General features: G+C 50.6%; 1 protein-coding gene across 9 annotated transcripts in view; it reads left to right on the top strand.

The window, feature by feature from the left end:
• The window catches only part of nav3 (neuron navigator 3), a 284,512-nt gene that overhangs the window by 198,272 nt on the left and 61,015 nt on the right, over nucleotides 1-25,225 (top strand). For all 9 annotated transcript variants that reach the window (XM_064342429.1, XM_064342430.1, XM_064342427.1 and 6 more), the window contains 4 exons: nucleotides 1,740-1,814; nucleotides 7,209-7,351; nucleotides 11,873-12,944; nucleotides 17,316-17,431. In XM_064342429.1, coding sequence (XP_064198499.1) covers nucleotides 1,740-1,814; nucleotides 7,209-7,351; nucleotides 11,873-12,944; nucleotides 17,316-17,431 — 1,406 coding nt within the window. The remainder of the gene's footprint in view (nucleotides 1-1,739; nucleotides 1,815-7,208; nucleotides 7,352-11,872; nucleotides 12,945-17,315; nucleotides 17,432-25,225) is intronic.

Below are 25,225 nucleotides of genomic sequence, written 5' to 3' on the forward strand. Positions count from 1 at the left end.
TAGATAGGGAGCGGGGGGGGGGGGGGGGGGGGGGTGTATGGGGGCACGTGCAATACACCTCTTCTCTAGCAGTAGCTCTTCTGAATCTACCTTGTCATACTCCCAGTGTCATGAGCTGCATTTCACTGGTGTATTACTTTCATTTTCCTGTCTGCTATGATTGTCATTGCAGTAATTGCTTTAGTTCATGTGAGTTTGCAAAAAAAATAAAAAATTACACATACAAACGTGCATGCGTGAAGCCTACATTTTTAACTGACAGACCACAGTGGTCGCTTGGCCACAGATTGTATACATGTGTTCAATCTTGGACCACATATGGAAGAGGCCCAAACCTGATATGACGAAGATCAGATATTTGTGTTCACGCAGTTCAGAAAACGTCTGATCTGTGTCGTCATGTAGGCAAAAAGTTTTTAAAATTTTTTATTTGAGCCACTTCATGCTGTAATCTGAAAGTAGCTAAAGATAAAGTGGATTCATTTGGAGGTCTATATGGGCACAAGGGACCTTTTTGAGTTGGGGAAACTCCATGCTTTAGTGGGAGAGGTGGACCCTTGGCTGCGGAGGAATGAATCCTGGGTTTAAAGATCACTTAACCTGTGTGCTGTTGCAGATTCATCAAGCAGCAGGGGGATTCATCGCATGGAATGTGTTAGCTGGAGGAAAGAGGTCTGTTTGTTCTGCAACCAAATAGAGGACATATGTGCCTTGGGTTTCCGTATTGATTACCTTAAACGTTCCACACGCTCCCAATTTGCATCTCTCGAGAATGGATTTATTTTTGCGCTGATTCAGAATTAAATATTTGGTGCACCGCCAATTTAGTTTTGCCTTCCCAACCTCACTGCGGTTTGGGGGGGGGGGTGGCCGTCAACTGCAGTTCTGCCTTTGACCCACCAGGTGGAGAAATAACCTAATAAAGGAGTCCTAGGGCTTTAAAGCGGCATCCCCCGGTTTAGCCAATTTCTTCGCATCATTTGATAACTTATGGGTTGGGATGACAGGGACGATAAACTTATAGCCCATCGTACAGCGGTATGTTAGGTATAATTCAAGGCTTTAAAGCGGTCAGATATAAATGATTATTCAAAAGTAGTGATTGTAAATGCTTTCTAGAATTTAAAAGCAGTTTGTACCAACACCTGGTTTTGATATACTCAGGTGGCTCATATGTTGACAGCTGTAGAAAAGTATCTGCCTGAAAATATATGCCTTGTTGTAACTCCCATCCCTATTTCTCTAAATTCCAATTAGTGTAGCCTACAGGCCTGCACGAGTTGTGGGCCCCTCTTTAATTTTCTCAAGATGACTATGAAGGAGAATCCATTAGTAAATTGTCATATAAGTTGAAATAATTCCCCGTTCCGCCCACCGGTTGACAACTGCATTTTTCACTCCTCACCAGAGGGCACTTCAAACACGTAGGAGCGTTTCGAGACATCTAAAAAAAACAGCGATTTGTTTTCAGCGAACCGAAAGAATTCAAACTTGCAGCGCGTGCGTTTGCAATCGCTCTGTCACGTGAAACTCGCGAGTACATTTGAGACACGCGTTCAGTATCTTTCGGCGGTTGATTTTAATATTTCTGTTTTCCACCCTTCGTCTTGGAAGTGTCCAGGAAGAAACGATTACATTTAGATTACATTTGAAGTACATTTAGCGAATCTCAAACATGTCACAGTCCGGAAGAGTCAATAAAGCAGTTAGCCTCATCCGTCTGTCCTCTGTTTCCACAGCCTAACTGCGCGGTACGCCACTGCCACTGCCACGGGTCACAGCGGCGCAGGACTAGCGCAGAAGAAAAACACAAGGTACGTTTTTTTTTTTTTTTTTTTAACCAATGGGTGGAAGTGACGACTTTCAGCATCGTAGCATGACAAGAGCCGGGCTCCCAACATGAAAGGTGCAGGTTCACATCATAGTTGGGACACAGCAGGCGCACCCTTGTGTGATAGAGATTCAACTTGATAAACAGCTCGGCTCACTGAGTATGGGGCAGTTGCTGAACAAGTTAATAATGAACGCAAGTAGTTGAACATGTGGAGTAATATGGTGATATTGCTGCCAGGCCCGTTAGTCAGTTTATGTGTTTGTTTGTTGAGTTTGGGTTTGTTATGGCATGCTGGAGTTTCTTTGAATCTTTGTGTGTGACAGTTCTTTATACTGTTTGTTTGTGACATGTATGCATAATTAATAGTATTCTGTCCCATTTTATTTGAATGTTTTTAACAGTCTGTGATTCAGGAAGTTCGTTCAGTGTGGCATATTTAATTTTTATTTTCTTTACTCTGAGGTTCAAAGTGTGTTTTGAAAACCCATTCTTTTAATGAAAATGATCCAGACCTTCAAAACTGCCATTCCTATTATACATGACAATAAATTGTCCCAGGTTAAGCTAGAGTGAATTGCTTTTAATTAACTCGGTGTAGCAATAGTCAGGAAGACTTTAGGTCTGAACAGAGCATTACAATTTGTTACATAACATCCTTTTTATTCGTAAATAATCTGTCCCAACACAATCACGTAGGTCATTACCCCGTAAACCCATCTCCCTTGGCGTTGCTCTCCGGCTGTCTCTCTCTCTCTCTTTCTCCTTCTCTCCCCTTTCTGTTCCTGCCTCCCTTCTTCATCTGCTCAGACAGTTGAGCCCGTGCATGTGACCTCTGAGCGATGAGCAGGAAGAGATCGCTCTTTGAGTGCCCCAGGGCGGCTGCTGCAGTCCGTGCCCTAGTCAGCGCGCGCGCGAATTGTCGCTCGTCGAATGTCGCGGGGAGAGGGGGGCGGGGGGGGGGGCGCGAGTACCTGGCCACCCGCCAGCCGCGGCCATAAACATCATTGGCGAAGGAGTCCGCGGAGGCTCATCTATCTCAGGCCGGCGAGTACGCTCGTGTACTCAATCTCGCGCCTAATGACTGTTCGGCAGTACATTTACGCATAAACAAACGGGACTGATACTGAGAGCCGTTTATGCGAACGCGTAACGTTTTATGTGTAATGTTTAGGGAGCTTGTTTTGTTTGAAAATCGTATTAAAAGTCATGCATATTAATACCGTTGTCTTTTTTAATGTGTGAGCGGCCCTGTAATTAGTTACGAATCTGGAATGCATTCGAAAACAATCCTAGCCTTTTGGTCTAAAGTAATATAATCTATACCTGCTTGAAGAAAGTAGGATGTTACCAATGCTGTTCTCATGGGACAAAGCTAAACAAATTATTACTGTAAATAAAGAAAAGCAGCATATTGTTAATGTCCCACATGAAACTCTAATATCACAATTCATTCGTCTTTGCATAACCTGGAAATTCCCCAAAATTACTGCTGCCCTGCTCTTAGCCAATTTACCACAAGTTAATTTAAATTCACCAACCTCACAGCAGGGGGCGCCCTACCTGCTCACCATATTAATTGAGTTTTTTGGTGTTTCGTTAATTGCGGCATGTCCGGCAACCTGTCGAAAGGTCGGCCTTCTGTTTCAGCCCCCCTTCCTGAGCCCCCTGTCAGAGCTGCCCTGAGTGTAGCTGTCTGAGAGGCAGCAGTCCTCTCTAAGGTGGAGCAGTCGGAGCATATGGTCCGGCCTTCTGTTGAGTTTAAACTCTCCCTGGACCTCTGTACGGGTCACAGAGCCTTGTGTAACTCGCGCACTCAAGAGGCCGAGAGCCAAAACTTTTAAATGTGACAGTTAAACCGGCGCTATTTCTCAAGCGAGCCGGTGCTTGTCTTCTCCCATCAGTGCTTGTGGGCTGGAGTATTTTAAGCCTTTCCTCTTGTTTTTTTTTCTTTTCCTTTTGAGCCACTTTGGGTTTGTCAGCTGTTCCTCAGTGGACACCTTTCTGAATATCAGGCTTAGAGGGGCACTGGCACAAGTGTGCCCCCCCCCCCCACCCTTTCAGAGGCACAGAGGGGTTTCTGTTTGGGCTAGCTGTTGTCCTCTCATTAATCTGTTGAATATTAGTTTCCGTATGGACCTCGCTGTGTGCCGGGGGGTGTTGTCATGCTGAAACAGGAAAGGGCCTTCCCCAAACTGTTGGGGAAGGAGAGAATCGTCTATAATGTTGTTGTGTGCTCTAGGGTTAAGATTTGCCTTCAAATTAAGGAACTGTGGGACCTAGTCAAAACCATGAAGAACAGCCCCAGACCAAGGGGTATCCAGATACTTTTGGTCCTATGGTGTACATGTGGTCACATGGCCCAAAGCAGCCACTTGTGTCACTTATTGAGTCAGGCGAGCCCTGCATAAAAACTACAGCACAGGTCAAAGGGCACAGTGCTGGTGGCGTTGATAGACAGTTTCGTCCCCCCGTACGTCGTGCACAGAAACTTCAGCGGCACGCTTGTCCTTCCTTTCCCGCTGCCCTTCATCCTCAGTTATTATTATGTTCCAGAATTAATCTGCTCATTTTTATTCTAATTGAGTGGGCAGAATGCAAATTACGGAGCTGCCACTGGGAGCGGTCCTGTTACATGACAGACTGCCGCGATGCAGGTGAAGCCACTGTTTACAACAAACGTAAAATAATTCAAATGATGACACACAAACTTAAGTTGAGAAAACGGATAAAAATGCATGTAGTTCAAAGTTTCTGGCTTTCCATACGTGTATTAAAGGGAAGCATTGTGATGGTGTATCCTTTGTTACCTTGGTGATGCATGGGTGGGGGATGCAACTCAAAAACAATACGTAGCTCGGGACCTGAGGGGCGATGTCATCACCTGACTTGGACAACTTTGTTACCATGGTTACATGGCGTTAATGCACTGTAGTGCCACGGCTCAGGAAAATTCCGCCTTTTCTGTGCATGTCAATCAAACCCGATTCATTCAAACCGGTCGTTACCGTCGGCGACAGCATTTTCACGACGTTTTTTAATTTCCTTCAGAATCCTACGCAAGCAAGAAACAATTACGTTTGTTTAATAATTAGAATATAATGGACAGCATTTGTTTTGATAAGCAGAATCTCATCAGTAGGCTGGAAATGATCCGAATTCAGCAGAGATGAAAATATTACATGGATCATCAGTCTAATGCTCCGTGTTTATTGGCTCTCCTATGACACAGAAAAATAGCTGCATTGCATGAACACAACAATCGATGTGAACAGGAGGCTGCACTGGAAGGACCTTTGGTGCATTCGCTAGTGCAGGTGAATGACAATTTAAACGACCCCCACGGTTATTCCACCTGAAAATAAAACTCAGGGAAAGTGTTCGTCTGAAATTTAGAAAAACATGTATAGATTTGCCCTTTAAGGGCTGCTGACTTGGCCTGGGGCCCAATATCGCCCTCTCCTGACCATAAGCACAAGCATTGTCACCTCGCTACTTCCTATCCAAACTTTAGAAGGATCGCCCAACTGTTAGAGATCATGCATTTTATTATTCATATACATGCGCTGGAATGTGTCTGTAAGCAGTGCGTGTACTGATGCCCGCTGTTCAGGGAGAGGCCATACAGTGTTGCACAGTGGCACGGGGCATTAGCCTAGCGGAGCCATGTCACACTCGTGTGAATACAGAGCTTAGGACCTTTGAAGGTAAGCAGTCTTACCATCTGCATCGAGCCCGTCAGTGTGATGGATTTATGAGCGGAGCCACTCAACGCGGGAACCATATTAGCTAGCGGCAGCTCCTCAATTAACGCGTGTAACAGAGTCTTCAGAAGCCACGGTCACAACTCGTTTGAATGCAGAGTCATTAGCCTAGCGGAGCCACGTCACACTCGTGTGAATGCAGAGTCATTAGCCTAGCGGAGCCACGTCACACTCGTGTGAATACAGAGTCATTAGCCTAGCGGAGCCATGTCACACGCGTGTGAATGCAGAGTCATTAGCCTAGCGGAGCCATGTCACACTCGTGTGAATGCAGAGTCATTAGCCTAGCGGAGCCACGTCACACTCGTGTGAATGCAGAGGCATTAGCCTAGCGGAGCCACGTCACACTCGTGTGAATGCAGAGTCATTAGCCTAGCGGAGCCATGTCACACTCGTGTGAATGCAGAGTCATTAGCCTAGCGGAGCCACGTCACACTCGTGTGAATGCAGAGTCATTAGCCTAGCGGAGCCATGTCACACTCGTGTGAATGCAGAGTCATTAGCCTAGCGGAGCCACGTCACACTCGTGTGAATGCAGAGTCATTAGCCTAGCGGAGCCACGTCACACTCGTGTGAATACAGAGTCTTTAGGCCTTTGACGCAAAACGCTGTTCCATTCTGCCACATCACCAGTTCCGTCTTTGTGATGGATTTATGAGGCCGGAATGCCCATCAGAGACCGCAGAGCCCATTTTATATTTGACAGCTCCTTCTAATTATACGCGTTTAAAAGTGTCCTTTCAAAAGCTCACGGCGTAAATAAATACGTTTGACGAGAGGGGGAGAGAGGCCAGTGATGTCAAACCGCCTTCTCCTTACTCAGGATTAGCCAGAGTAGGGCAGTCTCTGTGTAATTCTGGACTCCATTTGAGTTAATCCAAAAAGGAATGCTCATCACATTTTGGGACGTGTGGACTAAGGAAGCCGATCTGTGAGTTATACGTCGGTTTGTGTTAGTGTGTTTCCCGTTGCCCTGAAGGAGTGCTTACCCCAGCTGACAGTCCTGTCTCTAAGACCTGAAGACAGAGAGAGAATTTAAGGGGGAAGGGACTAAATACAAGCATCTCCTATGAGGTAATGAAATGACCACTCTAGAATATTCTGTGAGTCTTTTCTTCTAGATCTTAACAGTAGAATGTTCAGTGTTAAATCGACTCCTGCTGTCTACGTATGGTTCCTGTTGGACTCGTATGCACTATTTTGGAGTTTAATTAACACTGCCCGTTTTACTGTGTTGAGAGGATTCATATTTGTGTGCATGATTGCTGTGCGAGTCTCATCTCAATTAAAAATAAGGTCTTGTTTGGCAGACAGTGCTGTCCACTGTTAAGCTCCGTGCTCAGAGGTTCTGTTTTATGCAAATGCTTGAGTGTTTGTTGAAGCGATTCGAATGAGGAACCTGACCTGGTGTGTATGACAACATTGTCCCACCTGAGATGTGAACCTGCAGCCCTTCTGTTTCCTCAGTGTTCTGTGATTGTGCAGTGATAATCCATGCATGGTGCGCTGACCTGTGTGTGTGTATGCATGTGTGCGTGTGCCTTCGTCTGTGTGTGTGTGTGCGTGTGTGTGTGTGTGTGTGTGCGTGTGTGTGTGTGTGCGTTTGGCTGCAGGCTACCAGGGCCCTCCCGGGCGTCTGCCGCAGGCGGCGGACCCTCCAAGGCCCCCGGAGCCGCCAACCTGAACCGCCGGAGCCAGAGCTTCACCAGCATGGACAAGAGCCGGCCCCTGCAGTACGCCAGCGGGAACGACAGAGGTCAGGGGTCACACAGGCCGGGGGTGATACGGACAGCTTATCGTTAATATGAATACGTATCGTCACCCTCCCTACGCACAGACGCGCAATTATTCATACAGAGTTTACAACACGTGAACTTTTTTTCTCAGTAGTTCCACTGGTGTTGGAAAATCTGATTTTTGATAGTGTTATCCAGACTGTCCACTAGATGGCGCCACACAACACGGAACGATTTCCAAATCTGGAAACGGCCCAATAAATGTACCATGACACATGGACGGTAGGCTGTTTTCACAACACTCATTATGAGGCATCGCCTTCATCACCGCCACATCACGCCCACACAAACACACCTCATCATGCCACACTTCCTCTGAGTTAGACCAGGTAAGTACCTGAAAGGTCCTCCTGCCGGAGTCAGGTTGCTCAGTAGCTTGATTGATCCAACACTTCCCATATTGAATACACATGCATGTAAAACATACTTGCATTATCATTGCTATGTCACTCATTTGCCTCTCTATGTGGCAATTAGCAAAGGCATTTTCATTTAGCAGAAAATGAATCTTGGCAAGGTTTGATTTGAAATTCATAATGGCAGTAGGAGATGGTTGTGGAAGTTTCCAGTGTGGCTGAACCTTTAGTTGGGGTAGGGTAGGGGATGGGTTATTAGATTTAAGGGTCTGTTTAAATAAATGTCAGCAGACAGCAGGTCAGTTTGAGGCCAGCGGTGCAGAAATTATCCGAGGTAGAACCTGAGATGGTGAACTTTGAAACCGTCGTTCTTTCAGCATGGAGCTGTATTTCACAATGCTGATCTGGACTCTGAATTGCCTGTGGGAAAAGTATATTATCATCCATGTAGTCTGCATTAATACATTCTGTTGTTATTTATTCAGATGATATCTTGAGAGGGGGAGGGAGACCTATTAGATGCTTCTACCCTGAAAAATAGTGAGGGGAAATTTGTGAGGATAACCTGAATATAAATTATTAAGTTAATAATATGCAGATCAAATAGATAACTGCAATAGCTCAGCCAGGAAAGATATGCATGCAAGTTCTGACCTTACCGAGCACCCTTTTGACTATAACTGCAATTTCCCCTTGAACACGTGTGAAATCTTCGATTTAGTGATAGCTGTATCTACATGCTAGGATCACATCTGATCTTTACTGCTAAAAATGATAATATTATTGGAACAGCTTGTGTTTTGTGCGCTGTGACAGAGTGGAACGCAAAATCTGGAGACATCTACCCAGAGAATATAGCAAGCCCCCCTGTTTGAAATTCACGGTCAGTGTCATCGCCTGAACTTTTGTGATGCAAAGCAGGCCTTTTTTTGCATTTAATATTAATGGAGAGCAATTATACAATTATAATTGACAGATATTTTTTATGCTGCGCATGAAGTCACACCGGAAGAGGACACTGCGGAGAGAAAGTAACGTTCTGCTCTGCACTGATAAAGTGTGCACTGTTGGAAGAAAAAAAAATGTGTCTGTCACCATGGAAACGAAGTCAGTTCCTCATCACGTGCCGTTGGTGAATGCACATCGGCCAGCTCCGAATATTTAGTCTTGGGCTACACCTCCGAATGAATGCACGTAACAATTTAGCGAATCAGAGCAATTTCATCTTTTAATATTACACATACCGAGTTGAATTACTGTAGCCTACTGCATTCAGTATGTGCTGATGGTTGTAATCTCAGTCTAGTCGTACAGAAATAATTATGTGATGTGATGTCAGCATTTTTTCGAATGCATTTTAATAACATGCTAACTTAATTATATGATTTTACTGCAGTTTGTACATTTTGTGGTCTATGAACATATGCTGTCCAAAGGCATGAAGGCCTTTTTTTCGAAACGATTTCCATGGGTTAATGAGTATAAGAGCTAGCTCACATTATCCAGATAGATTTTTGAAATACCGGATCATCGTAAGTGGTCCAATGATGTTACTAAATTAATATAAATTATTATAACACAATGCCGTTTAAGACCAAACGTCTTTTATTGAGGCACTGTTAAATAACGGCAGGAGTGTGCATCAAAAGAAAACATTTTGATTCCTCGTCGTACCGCGTCACTAGAAGCAAGATCCATCTGCCTTCCTTGGCCGCATTTATTATCATATCGGGGAATGATCCGAGCGAGACCAGCGAGGAACCGGGCCAAGGTGCACCGCGTCGTAATGTAAACTAAGCAAAAAACGCGGCCACGCGGAGGCTTATCCAAATCCAGGCTGGCGTGACAGCGGCAGTTGGTTTAGAACCCCGCCACGAGAGCGGAACGAGAAAATGCACGCGCCTATTACGCGCGGAGTCCAGGCATAATTGCATTTTTTACCGAACACAGTGACGCGTTAATAGTGATCTTTATCTAAAGCTCTCCGAATGCTCTGCCACCTTTTGCGTGTGCTGCTGTATTTTGTGCTTACAATTGTAAACTGTTAAAGTTAATTGAAGGGCATCTAATATAACTGGGCAAACCCCCCCCAAGTTTCATTGCCTCGTTTGTGATGTTTATTTATAAACGAGATACAGTAGCCTATTTGTGAACATCTGTGGAGCGTCGCTCTAAATTGCAGAGCAGTACTACTTCGGCGGCTGGTATCGTTCGGTGTAATTGAAGCAGTGGTTCTAATCGTAGCCTGTTGTCATGCTGTTAACTTGATTCATTGTGGTAAACAGATCGGGTATCAAACAGATTGTGAAGTGCAATTATAGCATATATCGTGACCACCAATCCAAGTCAGTGAGAAACCGCAGTTTGGCTGTACCGCGACTGTGAGTAGCCTACACCGCTTCGTATATTTTTAAAGCAGGCTTACGGTATTGGAATCCACAGAACACCGTTCTGAACTGTACAGAAAATGGATTTGCTTCCATGATGGGTAATTTAAAAGGCGCCTATAAGAACATTCAATGGGGAAAGGTGTTTGGTTGGAAAACCTAACCATTTCAAAAAAGCCTTCATGTGGAACATAGCATTAGATTTACAACCACAGAAATATGAAATTACTTCCAAGTTCCGAATAATTCCGATTTTTAATTTGATCTCAAAGGTAAATAATGATTACAACATCTACTTTGTGTGCTAGCAGAGATTGGGTGACCTTTAACGGTGTGCTTGTGTTAGTGTTGTGGGTGTGTGTGGAAATCCGTTGGTTTAGGTGCAAGATTGATGATGCTGGCAGCACTTGCTGTGAAGAAGATGGAGGGCAGTTGAAATGGCCAGGGACACATGATATATACCTCTCTTCCTTCTGTCGGTCTCAGAAAGAAGAGAGGTGGTGTATGTTTCTTCTGGGAGGGGGGCAGTCATTTGAGAGTATCCCGTTTTGGTGGAGAACCCGTCCTGACATTCAGTTCTCACTGGCAGACAGGAGCTGGGGTGGGGTCACCCCAACAGGCTCCATTCCAATGCTCTGCACCACTGACGAAAATGCGCATCACCCAACTTGGAATGTCTTAACTGTGAAGCTAAGTACAGTGAGGTACAGGAGAGGCTTGGAAGACAATCAATGGAGCAGTGACCACGGAGGTAAAAATAGAGCAGGCCTTGGTCCAGTCCAACAATGGACCAGGAGGCAGAGGGATTAAATGGAATAAGTGTGGAAGCCAGGCAACGGGAAGGCGAGACAACGGAACCGGCCGACCGCGCGCTCTCCGCCCGTTTGGAAAGCGTCGATATTTAGGGAGGGCTTCAGAAATTGGTTCGTTTTCCGCCTGAGTGAGCCCGGGCTCTTCTGGGCTCTCGTCGAGCGGAGGGAGCGGGGCCCGGAGACGCAGATAGCGCGCTGTCTGTTCACAGCTCTCTGCCAAAGAAGCCAGCGCGAAAAAACCGGCCCAAACCCGCCAACCCCGCTGCATAACTGAGTACAGCAGCAGAATAAAGCCCCCCCTCGATCTCCGAACACAGCCCCCCCTCGATCTCCGAACACAGCCCCCCCTCGCTCTCCAAACCCAGCCCCCTCTCGTTCTCTAAACGCATTCCCCCTCGTTCTCTAAACGCATTCACCCTCGTTCTCTAAACGCATTCCCCCTCGTTCTCTAAACGCATTCCCCCTCGTTCTCTAAACGCATTCCCCCTCGTTCTCTAAACGCATTCCCCCTCGCTCTCTAAACGCATTCCCCCTCGTTCTCTAAACGCATTCCCCCTCGCTCTCTAAACCAATTCCGTCACAGGTTGTTCCTGAAACGGAATCTTCACTCGATTGAAAACGCTGCAGCTGTGCTGATTGCATGCGTACTGATTACAGGTGCCCTTCTCAGAGAGGAAACTGAAACAGTGGTAAAAGGGTCCTGTGAGTCAAGTGAAATGTGGTGTAATAATGATCTGGACTTGTCACTGAAAGGGTATTGGTAATGTTACAATAATTGGAAGGTTATATAATAATAATAATAATAATAATAATAGTTGTTATGGTTGTTATTGTGTTAAATAATAATGAACTTGCAGAATAGAATGGGAACTGAAGCAGTGGTTATTTAATCTCCATACCTGTGCTGTGCCCCCTCTCTCTTGCAGAGCTGGTGAAGGGCATCTCTCAGCCTGGCAGCCTGAACGGGAGCAGCCCCCCTCCTGGCACCCCCGGCGGGCACCAGCCCCCCTCCGCCATCCCCTCCCCTGGCACCGGCAAGTCCCTGCGCGGCAAGCCCGTCAGCATGAAGCACAGCGCCACCTCGTCCTCCCTGTCCGTCAGATCGTCCAGCCCGCCCAGCTCGCCCCCGCCGCCGCCCCAGCCCGCCCCCGGCCCCGCCCCCGGCCCCGCCCCCTGCCCCGCCTCCGACCGGCTCAAGCCCCCGCAGGCGGAGGCCCCCAAGGCGGGGGGGTCGGGCCAGCGCTCCATGCTGGAGAAGTTCCGCTTCATCAACACCCGCGGGAACGCCCGGCCGCCGCCCGCCGGCTCGGGGGTGGAGCTTAGGGAGGAGGAGGAGGACGAGGCCGAAGAGGAAGACGCGCTGTCGGAGTACGGGGAGGAGGGGCTGCTGATGGGCCAGAGCGGCGCCAGGCAGACCGCGGTTGGCGGCGGCGGCGGCGGCTCCGCCCCCAAGGGCTCCGCCAAGGGCGTGGCCAACAAGCCCCTCCCCCAGAGCAAAGACAAAGAGGACAAGGGGAAGAGCAAAGGCAAGAGCGGGACCCCCGCCAGGGAGGACAGAGACCCGCCCTCCGAGCCCGCCAAGAAGACCTCCAGAATCGCCAGCCTCATCCCCAAAGGGGGCAAGACCCCCGCCGTGAAGAAGGAGGGGGTCCCCTCGGCCTGCAGCGGGATCCCCAAACCCGGCGCCAAGCCGTCCGCGTCCTCCTCGGCCCCCGGCGGGAAGATGGCTGCCGCCGCCGCGCCGGCCGGCTCGGGGAGCCCCGCCCCCGGGGACCACAAGGCCAAGCCGTCCAAAGGGAGCCAGGCCGCGTGCTCCCCGCGCCACCAGGGGGCGCCAGAGGGCCGCAGGACCAGCATGGTGTCCTCCACCAGCGCCTCGGCCATTTCGGGCTCCGCCGCGATGGCGGGAGGGGTGCTGGGGGCCAACGGGGTGGTGCAGCTCCCCCTGCAGCAGCACAGCCACCCCAACACCGCCACCGTCGCCCCCTTTATGTACCGGTAAGATTCCGGGGGGGAGTCTGCGTACAGGAGAACCGAATCAGTGCTGCAGTCAGTTTCTGCTTTTTGGGTTCATTGGCTGATCCAGCTTTAATTAAAGCAGTTAAAGCACAGGGTGTACTGGATGTGATGTCAGGATGTGATTGCCAGAATACTGTACTGCACAGGTGTCGTATTCCGGTCCTGGAGGGCCGCAGTGTGTGCTTTGGTTTTCAGGGCGTTCTTGGCACCAGTGGTCCGTTCAAGTCGTTGATTGGCTGAAGAGTCCACACACCTTGTTCTCAAGGCCTTAATTGGCAGCTGATTGAAAGGAAACCACAAAAAACTCTGCAGGCACTGGCCCGCTGGGAATTTAGGCCGACACATCTGCTGCAATTTACATAATTATAAGTGGGGAAAAAATGTATCTGAATCCTTGTGTTTTCATTCAGAATGTGCACTTTTGTTGTTAAGACCCAACAAACGTAGCGCTATGGACTCACTGCACACCGCAAGCCAACACACTAATGTACCTTGAGGCAGCACAGCCATTATGAATACACACACTGCGCGATACAATGCAAACAGAATCAAGTAACCTTGGGGGGGGGTGATGACACACAACTGACTCCTTGCGGATATCACATTGTCCACTCGGTTCACGTTAAGTGAAAGGATTACTTTCGTGTGAATCGCTTGTGGAACGGAACTGAAGGCCACGCTGGCATTGAAGCTCTCTCCAGACCTGGGCTGGGTACAGACTGAAGGTTAAATTCCACAGAAGAAAAACACACACAGGTGCTTATGTGTCTCTCGCAGCTGGAGTCGACGGTTAAAGGAAGGAGAGGCGTACGCTTGAGGCGCAGTTTTATTTCAGCGTGTGAATGAAAAACGCTCGTGAGAGTAGTACACCCTCTCCCTGCGGGCAGCGAGCGTTCTCCCAAAAGTAGAAGCTCTTCTTCAAGGCCCTTCTGATCCCCAGGAGGCGGTCTACGAGCGCCGGAAACGGGGCCGTGTTTTCCGGCACGGTGGCGGGATCTGGTTTTCGTCGCGGGCGCACGTTTTCGCTCTGCGCCCCTGTGCCTCTGCGCTGTGTGATTCTAACAGCGGCTCCAGGGGTTGCACCTGCCATAACGGCTGCTCTTTAAAAGCAACTGCCTCAGTGCCTTAAGCGGCACTGTTCTGACAAGGCAGTAAATATTATCTGCGCTTGTGCTTTATTTCAAAGCTAAGTGTTTAAAAGTAACTGTGCAGATGCAGTGGAGCTGTGTGAGCAGATTTTTAGGTTAGGGACACAGTAACAGGCCTCAGGCCAGCGATGGGGAGAGTTAAGGTTTTGTGAACCGCACTGATGAGGCTGCAGTGTGCTGTAAACCTCTGGCCTGTGTGAAACAACTTAAGCTCCTATCCAAATCATACAGGCTCTCAAGGAGTACGCTCCCCCATAGTGGAACTCTATGATTGGTTCACATCAGACATAGCAGAACTCTACCATTGGTTCGGATCAGTCATAGCAGGACTCTACGATTGGTTCAGATCAGTCATAGCAGGGCTCTACGATTGGTTCAGATCAGTCACAGCAGAACTCTGATTGGTTCAGATCAGTTACAGCAGAACTCTGATTGGTCCAGATCAGTCGTGTGAGGAATCAGATTGACTCTGATGCCAGCGCCTCCCGTTAGACCCCCCGCGCGTTTTCGGCACTGCGCTGAGCGGGATGCGGGAAACGCCCACCGGCCGGCTGCGTCTCCGACCGCACGCTCCGCTCCGCCTGCCTGCCCAGCCGCCGCCCCGCCGCGCGCCAGCGAAACCTGAGAGAAGTGAATCACCGCCCGCGCTGCCAGAGTCCTATTCTTAGCCTGGGATAAACGCCCGCCCGCTAACTCTCTCGCTCGCCCGCCAGCCTGCCCGCTCGATCTTGCCCGCCCGCTCGCTGGCCCGCCCGCTCGATCTCGCTCGCTGAAATGCCGCCGTTTGGACGCCTTGTCTCTCCCAGCGATGTCCGCTTGTTGCTAAAAAATGTTTTTGTTTGATGACGTTCGTCGAGGTGAAGAATAGCTCTCTCCGTCGGCCGGTGTTCGTGGGTGCTGACGAACGGACAGTCAGGGAGTCGCTTGGGTCTTCTCTCGGAGTCGTCCTGTAATCCCAAAAAGCACCATTAGTCCGTTTCCTGTGAACGTATTTCACAGCAGTGAAATAAGCACTGCACCCTGCCCTGCTGGCACAGCTGTGCAGTCACAGCGTCAAGCAGCTCAAGTCCCACTCTGGTGAGAGTGATCTCATCAGGGGGCGAATGCTTGTCTGTCGACGTGTCTGTTCATCTACAGGCGGACACCTTCTTTCTTCAAACAGCTTCTACTCAGTTTTTTTTTTATTAAGTGAAAGACGTGCGCGAACCGCCACAGCGGGGAGGTCATGGGGGGGGGGGCAGGGGGGGGGGGGGTCCACCTGTGCTGGCTTGCCCTGAACCTCTCCGAAACCAAAACCTCCAGAAAATGGGACCAAACCGATCTCAGTTCGATAGCCGGCTTCTGGAACGCTGCCACCACGAATCAGAGTTAGCAGCATGTAATTAGGATGCGTATAAAAGCGTGTAAAACACGGCGATGATCATGCCCGCCTCCTTTTTTGGACCAGCGTGAGCGTGCGCCGTCGGTCCTGTTTCCACGGTGACCTTCGAAACGGAGGCGGCTGTTATCGGGCCCGGCGTACCTCTCTCTCTCGCGCGTGCGATACAGTGCGTCACACGGCGGGCGAATTCCAGTCACGCCCCGCGAGCCGAGCCGAGCCGCTGCCGCCGCCGCCTCCGAGGACCCTGGGTAATCTGCGGCGGAGGGAGATAAGTCGCCGCCCGCCGCCGTCGGAAGGGAAAGGTCCTTCTGCCGCTCTGCAGTCCGCCGCCGTTCCACCGACCAATCAGACCCCTCCGTCCCGCGCACCCGTCGGTCGGGCCGAGCCCGCCGGCCCGGCGCGGATCACGGTGCTGATTGGCAGCGGGCCGCTGGGCCAGGTGATTTTTTTCGCCGGCTGTCATTCGCCCCCCACAGAGCTCTACACCATATGCTGCTTTGTGGTTTTTGTAATATCTGGGTCTGCTTCACCGTGATTTCTCTAATCAATCTGCCTATTTGTGGGAGTATTTCCACTAATATTTGCATATGAGAAACAATACCTGTTTCTGACTCTACTTGGAAGTAATCGCTGCGCATTTCTCAAGTCGTCTTGATGAAAATGACTGGGAAGGAAATGGCGAGCTCCTTTAGTTCTCACATCAACGTCTGCATTATGCAAAACGCCTTTCAAAAGAGCTGCTCTGTCCTGATTTAGAAACACTTTTGACCCGGGTGAGGGGCAGTAGAGCTCTGGCTCTTGCCACAGGTCCTGGGCGGAGGGGATGGGGGGAGGGGGGGTGGGATAGAGGGATGGAGATGGAGGGGAGGGGTGGGAAGGCAGGGTTTATCTGCCCCCGTGCAGGTATCTGGTGAGAGCTTTGATGTCGGATCGTGAGCCGTGTACCAGCGGGCTGGAGGCATCCATCTGTCTCCTGTCCGCTGAGGGTGACTGACAGGAGTATCGAGCCGTGGTGCGGCGTTTATCAAGAATTTAAAATATAAAAAATAGGTAATATCGTAAGAGATGAGTGATGGGGGAGATGTGAGGGGGAAAAGCTGGGAGACTGGGTCGATACTCAGGGAGCATGCTCATAAACAGGCACGTGCACACAGACACACGCACGCGTATACACACACACACACGCACGCGTATACACACACACAGACACGCACGCATGCGCATACACACACACGCACACACAGGCGCACTCACACGCACGCACACGCACACACACACACATACACACGCACGCACACATATGCTTCTTTTAAGGCATCTGCCTGAAATGTGCCTTCTAGCAAAATGTTGAAATAATAAGCTGATAATAGTAACAAATAACAGTGTGATAAGAAAACCTTGCAGAATCCAGATGCTTTTGTCAAAATGACAAAATATGTTGTATTATATTTCACAGAAAAGAGACATCCTGTTAATATATCTCATCTGCTTTGCTGTCAAATTAAGTCAGTGATTGGTTTGTGGCTAGGGAAACAATGCTGATGAATGTAACTCAGCATCCCCAGGGTACATCGCAAACCGTGTTCAGTAGTAGCAGCAAGCGTTGAGTACTCGGCTGTGTTGAGTTTTGTCACGGTAGTGCTTAGAGGATTTAGAGTGGGAGGTAAAATGCTCTGTATATCCCGCACTTTTTCATTATGACTGGAGTCGCTTGCTTCCTCGTCCAGGAGGGGTTTTCACCTAATCCTTAAGGTCCTGTAAGGCCGATCCGTGTGGCTCCTGCCGATCTGAGGGGGCATTAACCCGAGTCTCCCCTTCCAGGACCTGCTCGGAGAACGACTGCACCACGGTCGCTCCCGGCAACGCCTGCCTCAGCCCCACCAAGGCCGACCTGGTCTACGGCAAGACCGCCAAGCAGTGTCTGGAGGAGATCTCAGGTAGGCTCGGGAGTGGGAGTGGGCGGAGCCCGCAGGTGTCCGTTAGGAGTGGGGGCAGGGCGGGGGCGGTGTGTGTGGGGGGGTGTGGTTCTTTCTGGGAACTGTTCCCGTTCCTTTTTGGTCGCACCTTCGCGGCGGGCCGGCTGTGTGCCTCTGGCTCGCTGCCATTGGCTGCTATGAGTCATGTGACGCGTAACCTTCAAAGCCTTGAGTGTGGGCTGCAACACAGGGCTGTAGACCCCATGCAGAGTTATGCAGGGGAGTTATTTTTGTTGAATACCCATCGAACATTACAGCACAAGCACAGCCAACATGGCAGAGAGGGGGAGCCAGTTTACCCACAGGCAATAGCTGTTGTCTCAGTTTGTATCATAAACATTATACGTCGTGTCTATGGAGGATATACTGTGGTTTTAAAAAGAATGAATTCCATGCAGTAGCTGCTGTTTTGCTTTATTTATGTCATAAAATGTAATATCTATAGAGAGCTATACTTTAGATTTAAAATGAATGAATATAATTTTGCAACATCCGTCATATTCAGTCAGTGGAGTCAAACTAGTATTGTTAAAACGGTTATTTTTTCTTATTTGGAGAATTAACACACTAGCGACTTGATAGCTGTTTATAACGTATAGAATTCCCTTATTTGCAGTCATTTAGCAGTAGCTTTATGACCTGAGGAGCTTGCTTTATTAACGTTACGCTTCATCACGCTTGAACTGCATATGCGAAGAAGACAAATCGCCTTCCATTATCAGTTTCTTTTTCAATTACCTCATGGGGGAAGAGCTTTCTAGAACAACGTGTCTGGATGCAGACACTCGCTGACAGGCGTGTCATGTGACAGGGGTGTCACCTGACAGGCGCGTCACCTGACAGGTCGGTTTGCGTCAGTGTCATTCACTCTCTGCTTCCTGCCTCAGGGCGCTGGTGGTGATGTTGAGCGGCGTGTCACCTGACAGGTCGGTTTGCGTCAGTGTCGTTCACTCTCTGCTTCCTGCCTCAGGGCGCTGGTGGTGATGTTGAGAGGCGTGTCTCGTTCATGCTTGAGCACGTTCGCTTGTTTACTTATAAGAGCGCCTTTCACACCGTTCCCACGGAAAAACACCGTTAAAATGGTGAGGAGGAGTCAGCTGAGAGGAAAAAGAGATGCAAAAAAAAAAAAAAGCTGAAATGAAGCTAAAAACCTGTGTGAATTTATATGGAGCATTCTTTACCTGAAAATGATTTTGTTAGATTTAGCTTCCCCCCTCTCAGAGTAGCCTCTGAGGAGTGTTAAATGTGCTGTGGTTAAAATGTGATGTAGGGCTAGTGCACATTTCAGTAATACTCACAGCACTGTTCTTCGTCTCAGTAATTTGTGTTTTCGCGATGTACTGTGTCAATGCGGACGTGCAGCGCGTTTCTGAATTTTGGTCTTTTGGGCTTGTGGCAGGTGGATTTTAGTTAACCGTGAGGGCTTCAGCACTAGATCTCATCAGATATTCAAATATCCCCTTTTCAAACTGTGGAAACATAATGCTGAGCGTTGTGAGAATCACTTTCAACTCGAGCTATATACAGTATGTAAATGGTAAATGGTAAATGGACTGCATTTATATAGCGCTTTTATCCAAGTAAGGGGTTAGGTGTCTTGCTCAAGGACACTTCGACATGCCCAGGGCGGGGTTTGAACCGGCAACCCTCCGACTGCCAGACAATCGGTCTTACCTCCTGAGCTATATCGCCCCTATGTATGTATGTAATTAGGCTCTCATAACAACCAAGCTACCCTGGCAGCGTTTCCTCAACCACCCAAACGAACGGGGTGCGGTAGCTGTCAGGTTCTGGGTGCGAGTTTTCGCCGCACAGTTTCGAGCAGGAAGCAGAATGTGTGGAATGTCTCGCTTTTTTAAAAGAATCTCTGGGCCGTGAGCGGTAGAGAAGAAAAGGGGCGGAGGGTTCGCTGCGGTCTCATGGCAAGTCGTCTCTGCGCGGATGAGTGATGCGCCCCACCCCCCCACCCCCACCCCCCCATGGGAGAGAGCGTGGTCACGCTAAAGGAGATCGCGGTTGTCGCTCTGGATTCGCCCGCTGGGGCGCGACGGGATTTGGACGGGCGGAGCCGTCGGCGGCTTCAGGGTGTTTAAAAAAAAAAAAAAAAAAAATGGCCGGGCGCTCAGCGCTTGTGTCACCGCTTAGGGAAGCATTCCAGCCACCAGCCCAAGATGGGGTCCAGCAGAAACCAGCTTCTGCTCCAAGCTGGACTCCATCTGGAATCTGGTGATGATATATAAGTGTCTGTTCCAAGCTGGCCCACCAGCTGGACGTGGTCTTGCCAGCATGGTTGCCATCTCAGCCATCTTGTCGCCAAGCTTGACCGTCTCCAAGCCAGCTGGGCCAGAGTAAAACCAGGCTGGAGCCAAGCTGGAATTTCCCCCCAGGGGACTGCCTCTGGATACCGCTCAGTCTTCAGGACTGGGAAGCCGTGACCTGCCTGTGCTACCCCCTGCTTCCCGTTAGCTAGCGCAGAGAGGCTGCGCATCCCTGTGTTTGATACTGTAAGGTGTGAAGCGCAGCCTTGTGTGCAGCTGTATGACTGTGACACACACGCATGCGTTTGTCTCTTGTATGTCTTCAGAGACACAAGCTGTCATTGATGTGTACACAGACATCGCTGTGAACATTTGCACAGACTCAAGCATGCATAACCTGCCATGCTGTCCATGCATACAAACACATATCTGCATAGATGTGTGTGAATATCCATCTGTGCAAATTCACAAACATGCACATACATGCATATGCATACACGAGGCGTATGCATAGCCACAAGAACACGTATCTGCTAGAACTTACACAGACGTATACACATGCACATAGAAACAACCAGTCATACCCACAAGCATGTGTAACCATACACACACACACACACATGGACCCCCCCCCCCCCACATAGACACACATAGACACACACAGACGCACACACACACAAACATGCATTGACATCAGCACTCTTACCTGCCTGTATGTGAACATGCATAAATGCACACACACCAATACACACGCACGTGCGTTCATGCACACACACACACACACACACACACACACTCCCTTTCTCACAGGCACACACACACGCACCCCTCCCTGTGGTGGGTCTGTGCTGATAATGAGTGTTGATGAGGTTCTGTGGGTGTGGGGGTGGGGGTGGGGGGGGGCAGCCCCCTGATCGTGGGACGTTTTTGGCACGGTGGCCGGGGCTGATGTCCGCGGTGGGGGGGGGACGGGGGGGCTGGCAGCGGTCCGCAGGCGTAGGAGGAATACCGAAGAGACCCGGTGGAGCCCCCAAACCTCCGCGACCCGCCGATCTCCTCACCCCAGCCGCCGATCTCCTCACCCCAGCCGCCGATCTCCTCACCCCAGCCCGCGATCAGAGGAATGCTCGCTTCGCTCAGGCGATAATTAACCAGAGGAGAGGGGACCAAGAGGGAGGGAGGGGGGGAGGAGGAGAGGAGAGTGAGTGAGTGAGTGAGTGAGTGAAGGAGAGAGGGAGGGAGAGACAGGAGAGAGAGATTGTGAGAGGGAGCGAGGCAGATGAGAAGGAAACGGACGAAAAAGAGGGAGGAGAGAGACTGAAAGAGAGAGCGAGAGAGAGAGAGGGAGCGTGTGTAAGAGAGAGAGGGAGAGAGAAAGCATTGTGCTTCCCCACTCATTCTTACCACTCCTTGAGGGAAGAAAAGGAGGAGAGGCACAGGAGGAGCTCGCTGGATCTGGAGGAGCAGGGCAACTGGCCGTGAGCGTACAGCGGCCGCAGGATTACCCCCGTCCTGCCCTCACCGGGGGGGGAGAGGGGAGGAGAGGGGGGGGCAGCGTCCACAGCATGCGTCCTGGCGGATCTGTCTCTCTCCCGGATCGAGCCAGAGGGCAGCTCTGCTCCAGCGTGGGGCGGGAGGGGTACCTGCAGCTTTTCGGAGTAGAGGACCGCTGTCCATCCGTCCCCCGCCCCGCCCCGTCAAATCGGCCTCCGCGCGCCTTCGAGGAGGATGTGAGGCGGAGAGAGGGGGCGTAGCCAAGCGAGGAAGAGCGGGAGGATGAAGAGGGGCGCCGAGTTCTCCGTCTTCCAGGGCGGGAGCCCCACCAGGAGGACCGCCCCGCCCCCCGCCAACCTGAACCTCCGAAAGCAGAAGTCGCTGACCGACCTGGCCCTGCAGGGCGAGCGGGGCGAGGGGGGCCCGCGCTGGGGGAGCCCCAAAAAGCCAGCGAGGGAGGGGCCCGATCTGGTTGAGCCTGGGGGGGGCAGGGGGCCCCGGGTCCGGTCGCTCTCGCTGTCCCTCTCCAGGGCGCTGTCCCTGTCGGAACACTCTCTCCCCCCTCCCAGGGGGCCGGGCCCCCGCCCCGCGTCCTGGCGGCAGGGGGGCGGCGGCGAAGAGGGGGGTGCCGAGCGCGGGGGCGGAGCCAGGACGGGGTACGAGGCACGGCCCCCGCCCCCCAGGGTCAGGCGCTGGCCGAACGAGGAAGAGGAGGATGAAGAGGAGGAAGAGGGCGGGTGCGGGCGTGAGGGCGCCGCCCACTTGGACCAGGAAGTGATTCTCACCATGCTGGGGGACCTGCAGCAGGCCCTGTACCCCCACCCTCGCCGTAAGTAGCACCAGACCCCCCCCCGCTCCGCTTCCCCAGAGGCACCGACCGCACCACCGAGCAGAGAGCAGCGGGCTCTGGCACCCGACACAGTCCCGGTGAATCTGAACAGAGCTTTTACCAGAGCGGTATCTTCTCATCCCGTTTCTCAGGATCTTTGATCCTCAGTGCGTATCTTCTGCTCGACTGTCTGAGCGACGCGCGCGGACGATCGTTCTCTCGCTGGGCGCAGGCTGTTCTTTGCGGCTGCGTTCGCTAGCCTGGCTGCGCCTCAGGTTTTCGATGCTGTGCTGCGCAGGTTCGAGCAGCGCTCCGGCGCAGTGCTGTGCGGCAGCGCTGAAAGCTGTGCGGCAGTGCAGAAAGCACCTGCGCGGGTGATTAGGCTGCGTTAGATGACGGGGGGGCTCCTCCTGAGCGCGACCGTGCTGCCGTTAGCAGCGCTAGCTAGCCGCCGCGAGGAACGGACGCAGTGCTCTGGAACGAGCTGGAAAAGAGCGCGTTGGCTCAGCGTGTTTTAGAGTGCGTGTGTGCGCATCGGAGAAGCAGTGCCTTCTGCCAGTTATAGGAGCGGGTCTGAGTGTCTATGTGTGGGTGTGTGCGTGTGCGTGTGCGTGTGCGTGTGCGTGTCTGTGTGTGTGAGCGTGTGTGTGTGTGTTTGTGCGTGTGTGTGTGTGTGTGTGTCTGTGCGTGTGTGTGTGTGTGTGCATGTGCGTGTGCGTGTGGGTGTCTGTGTGTGTGCGGGTGTGGGTGAGCGTGTGTGTGTCTGTGCGTGTGTGTGTGTGTGTGTGTCTGTGCGTGTGTGTTGGCGTGTGTGTACAGCGAGAGCGATCGCCGTACTCTCTCCAGGAACAGGAGCGGAGTCTTCACATGCATTATTAAACCAGTAAAGAGAGATATATCAGGCGCTCGATGAGCTGCTGCTGGTGTTAATCGGTGTCAGTGAGACTGAACGCACACAGAACCTGTGGATCGCACTGGCTGCAGTCACAGGAGCGTGGGGCTCAGATTGCTCTCAAACGCTGTCTCCTGTTGCAGTCATTTCTCGAATTCCTTATTTCTCTTGCACAGAAAAATCCATTAAATAAATCAGCATCTGTGTAGCCAATCTTTTTTTATTTTTTTCATTTATTCAGTTGGCCGACTGCCAAATAGATATATGCTAGGTATTTTTCTGATTTGTTTTGGTATGTCCAGGTTGCTTACAGCACAATACATGAATATTATTACATATTCATGTGAAGGATGTTTAAACCAGCAATATGTTATCTACTGTGAATTCAAAGATGTTCATGGTGAGAGAGACACTTTTTTTATGGTTCATCACTTTTATTCCCTTTTTTTGTATGTATTTATTTATTATATTTTAAAATGTCTGGGAGACTAATGGTGAAGGTCCACATGTTCAGCTCCCTGCATTCAGATTATAATAGTGTATGCATCAAATATGGAATCTAATTTTTTGACGTTATACCTTTGTCATTGTTAAGTCTATAACAAGACTGTAAAAGAGAATTCCGGAAGAAAACTGGTGCACTCTGTGTGGTGTGTTCACAGCGGGGATTGGAACCAGAAGGGTATTGGGCGTGGCCCTCATACCTGGCTGGCTTCATTTGAAGTCTGCCTGTTTAAATGAATGAAATTAAATGTACTGAGTAATATGGGTTAATGGACGCTGCTTGTGGTTTTATGAGCTGAATGAGGGTGGATAGTTAATGAAATGCAGTGTGCGTGTGGGAGCGGCTGGCGTCCTGCAGGGGGCACCAGCGCGTTCGGATCCTGGCCTGTCGATTCTGCCCTTTTATTGCCAGACCGGCTCTGTCTGGGTCCTTCTCTGGGGGGACGCCTGTCAGCTTGAGTTCCTCCTCCTGCTGTAAGCCCTCTGTGGCCTCCGGCAGGCTGGCCCCAGCTGTGATCCGCATGTCTGCACACAGGCAAATTTAAGGACACCCTGCGCTCTTCTCTGAAAATGGACAACGGCCAGCTTATTCTATATCTTTAATGTGTTTATGGAATTTGGTGTTGTCTATGTTAAAATGGAACGTTGATGTGAATTAGCTCAGGGAAGTTTGGTGTCAATGCGACAAGACAAGTCGATAATTTACGGAAAAAAATCTTAGCATGTCCATCAAAGCTCTTTCTCCGAATCTTTTTGTTTGGCTGGCTTTACAACGGTCTTATTAAAATATTCGTTTTTACATGAGATCATGTAAACCATCATCGGCACCTCTTCCTTTTGTGTCATTCAGCCCTCTTAACGAGGGCTCATTTCACAAGGGAAGCAGGGTTCCCAACGCAGCGCTCCTGATGTAGCTCCTGGCAGGTCAGGCACGGCAGTCCTGATGTAGCTCCTGGCAGGCCAGGCATGGCAGTCCAGGCTGAGGAGGCGTCCGGCTCTCCTGCGGCACTAAAATACAACCCGCCGCTTATCCACATCATTTTTATCCCTGTCCAGAGAGCCCGGCGTAATGCTCCGGCTAAACCGGTGCTTAATTTTTACGAGGCTCTGGGCTCTACTCACACTCACAGACACACACGCGCACACACACACTCATACTCACACGCGCACACACTCGCACGCGCACACACGCGCACACACGCACACGCACGCACACACACACACACACTCACACTCACACACACACACACACGCACACATACATACATACACACACACACTCACAGACACACGGGCACACGCACACACACACTCACACACACACACACACGCTGACAGGCAGCTCTTAAGCCGCTTTTCCACCACATGGTCCTGGCTCGACTCGACTCACCTCTACTCCATTTTTTTGGTTTTCCAACTAGCAAAAGTTGTGGATAGTACCTGGTACCTGGTACTTTTTTTGGTATCACCTCCGTCGAGGTTCCAAGCGAGCTGAGGCGATACCAAAAGGTGAGGTGAAAACAGTGCAGACCACTGAGTGGTCAGAGCAACGCGTTTCATGTGGCGTCACTAATGACGACCAGCTACATTGTCGGGGGTACTATCTGCAGTGGAAAATGAAGTGCCTGGTACCAAAAGCGAGTCGAGTCGAGTCGTTATCATGCGGTTGAAAAGCAGCTTAAGTCGCCGCAAAAGAGCAGCAGTACGCGGTTCGAGCAGGCCGAGGCCTCACCTTGGGCCCGCTTCCCCCGTGGTGAGCGCAGATTTCCCAGGTGCCC

This window comes from Anguilla rostrata, chromosome 7 (assembly GCF_018555375.3).
Source record: "Anguilla rostrata isolate EN2019 chromosome 7, ASM1855537v3, whole genome shotgun sequence".
NCBI classification, from domain to species: domain Eukaryota; kingdom Metazoa; phylum Chordata; class Actinopteri; order Anguilliformes; family Anguillidae; genus Anguilla; species Anguilla rostrata.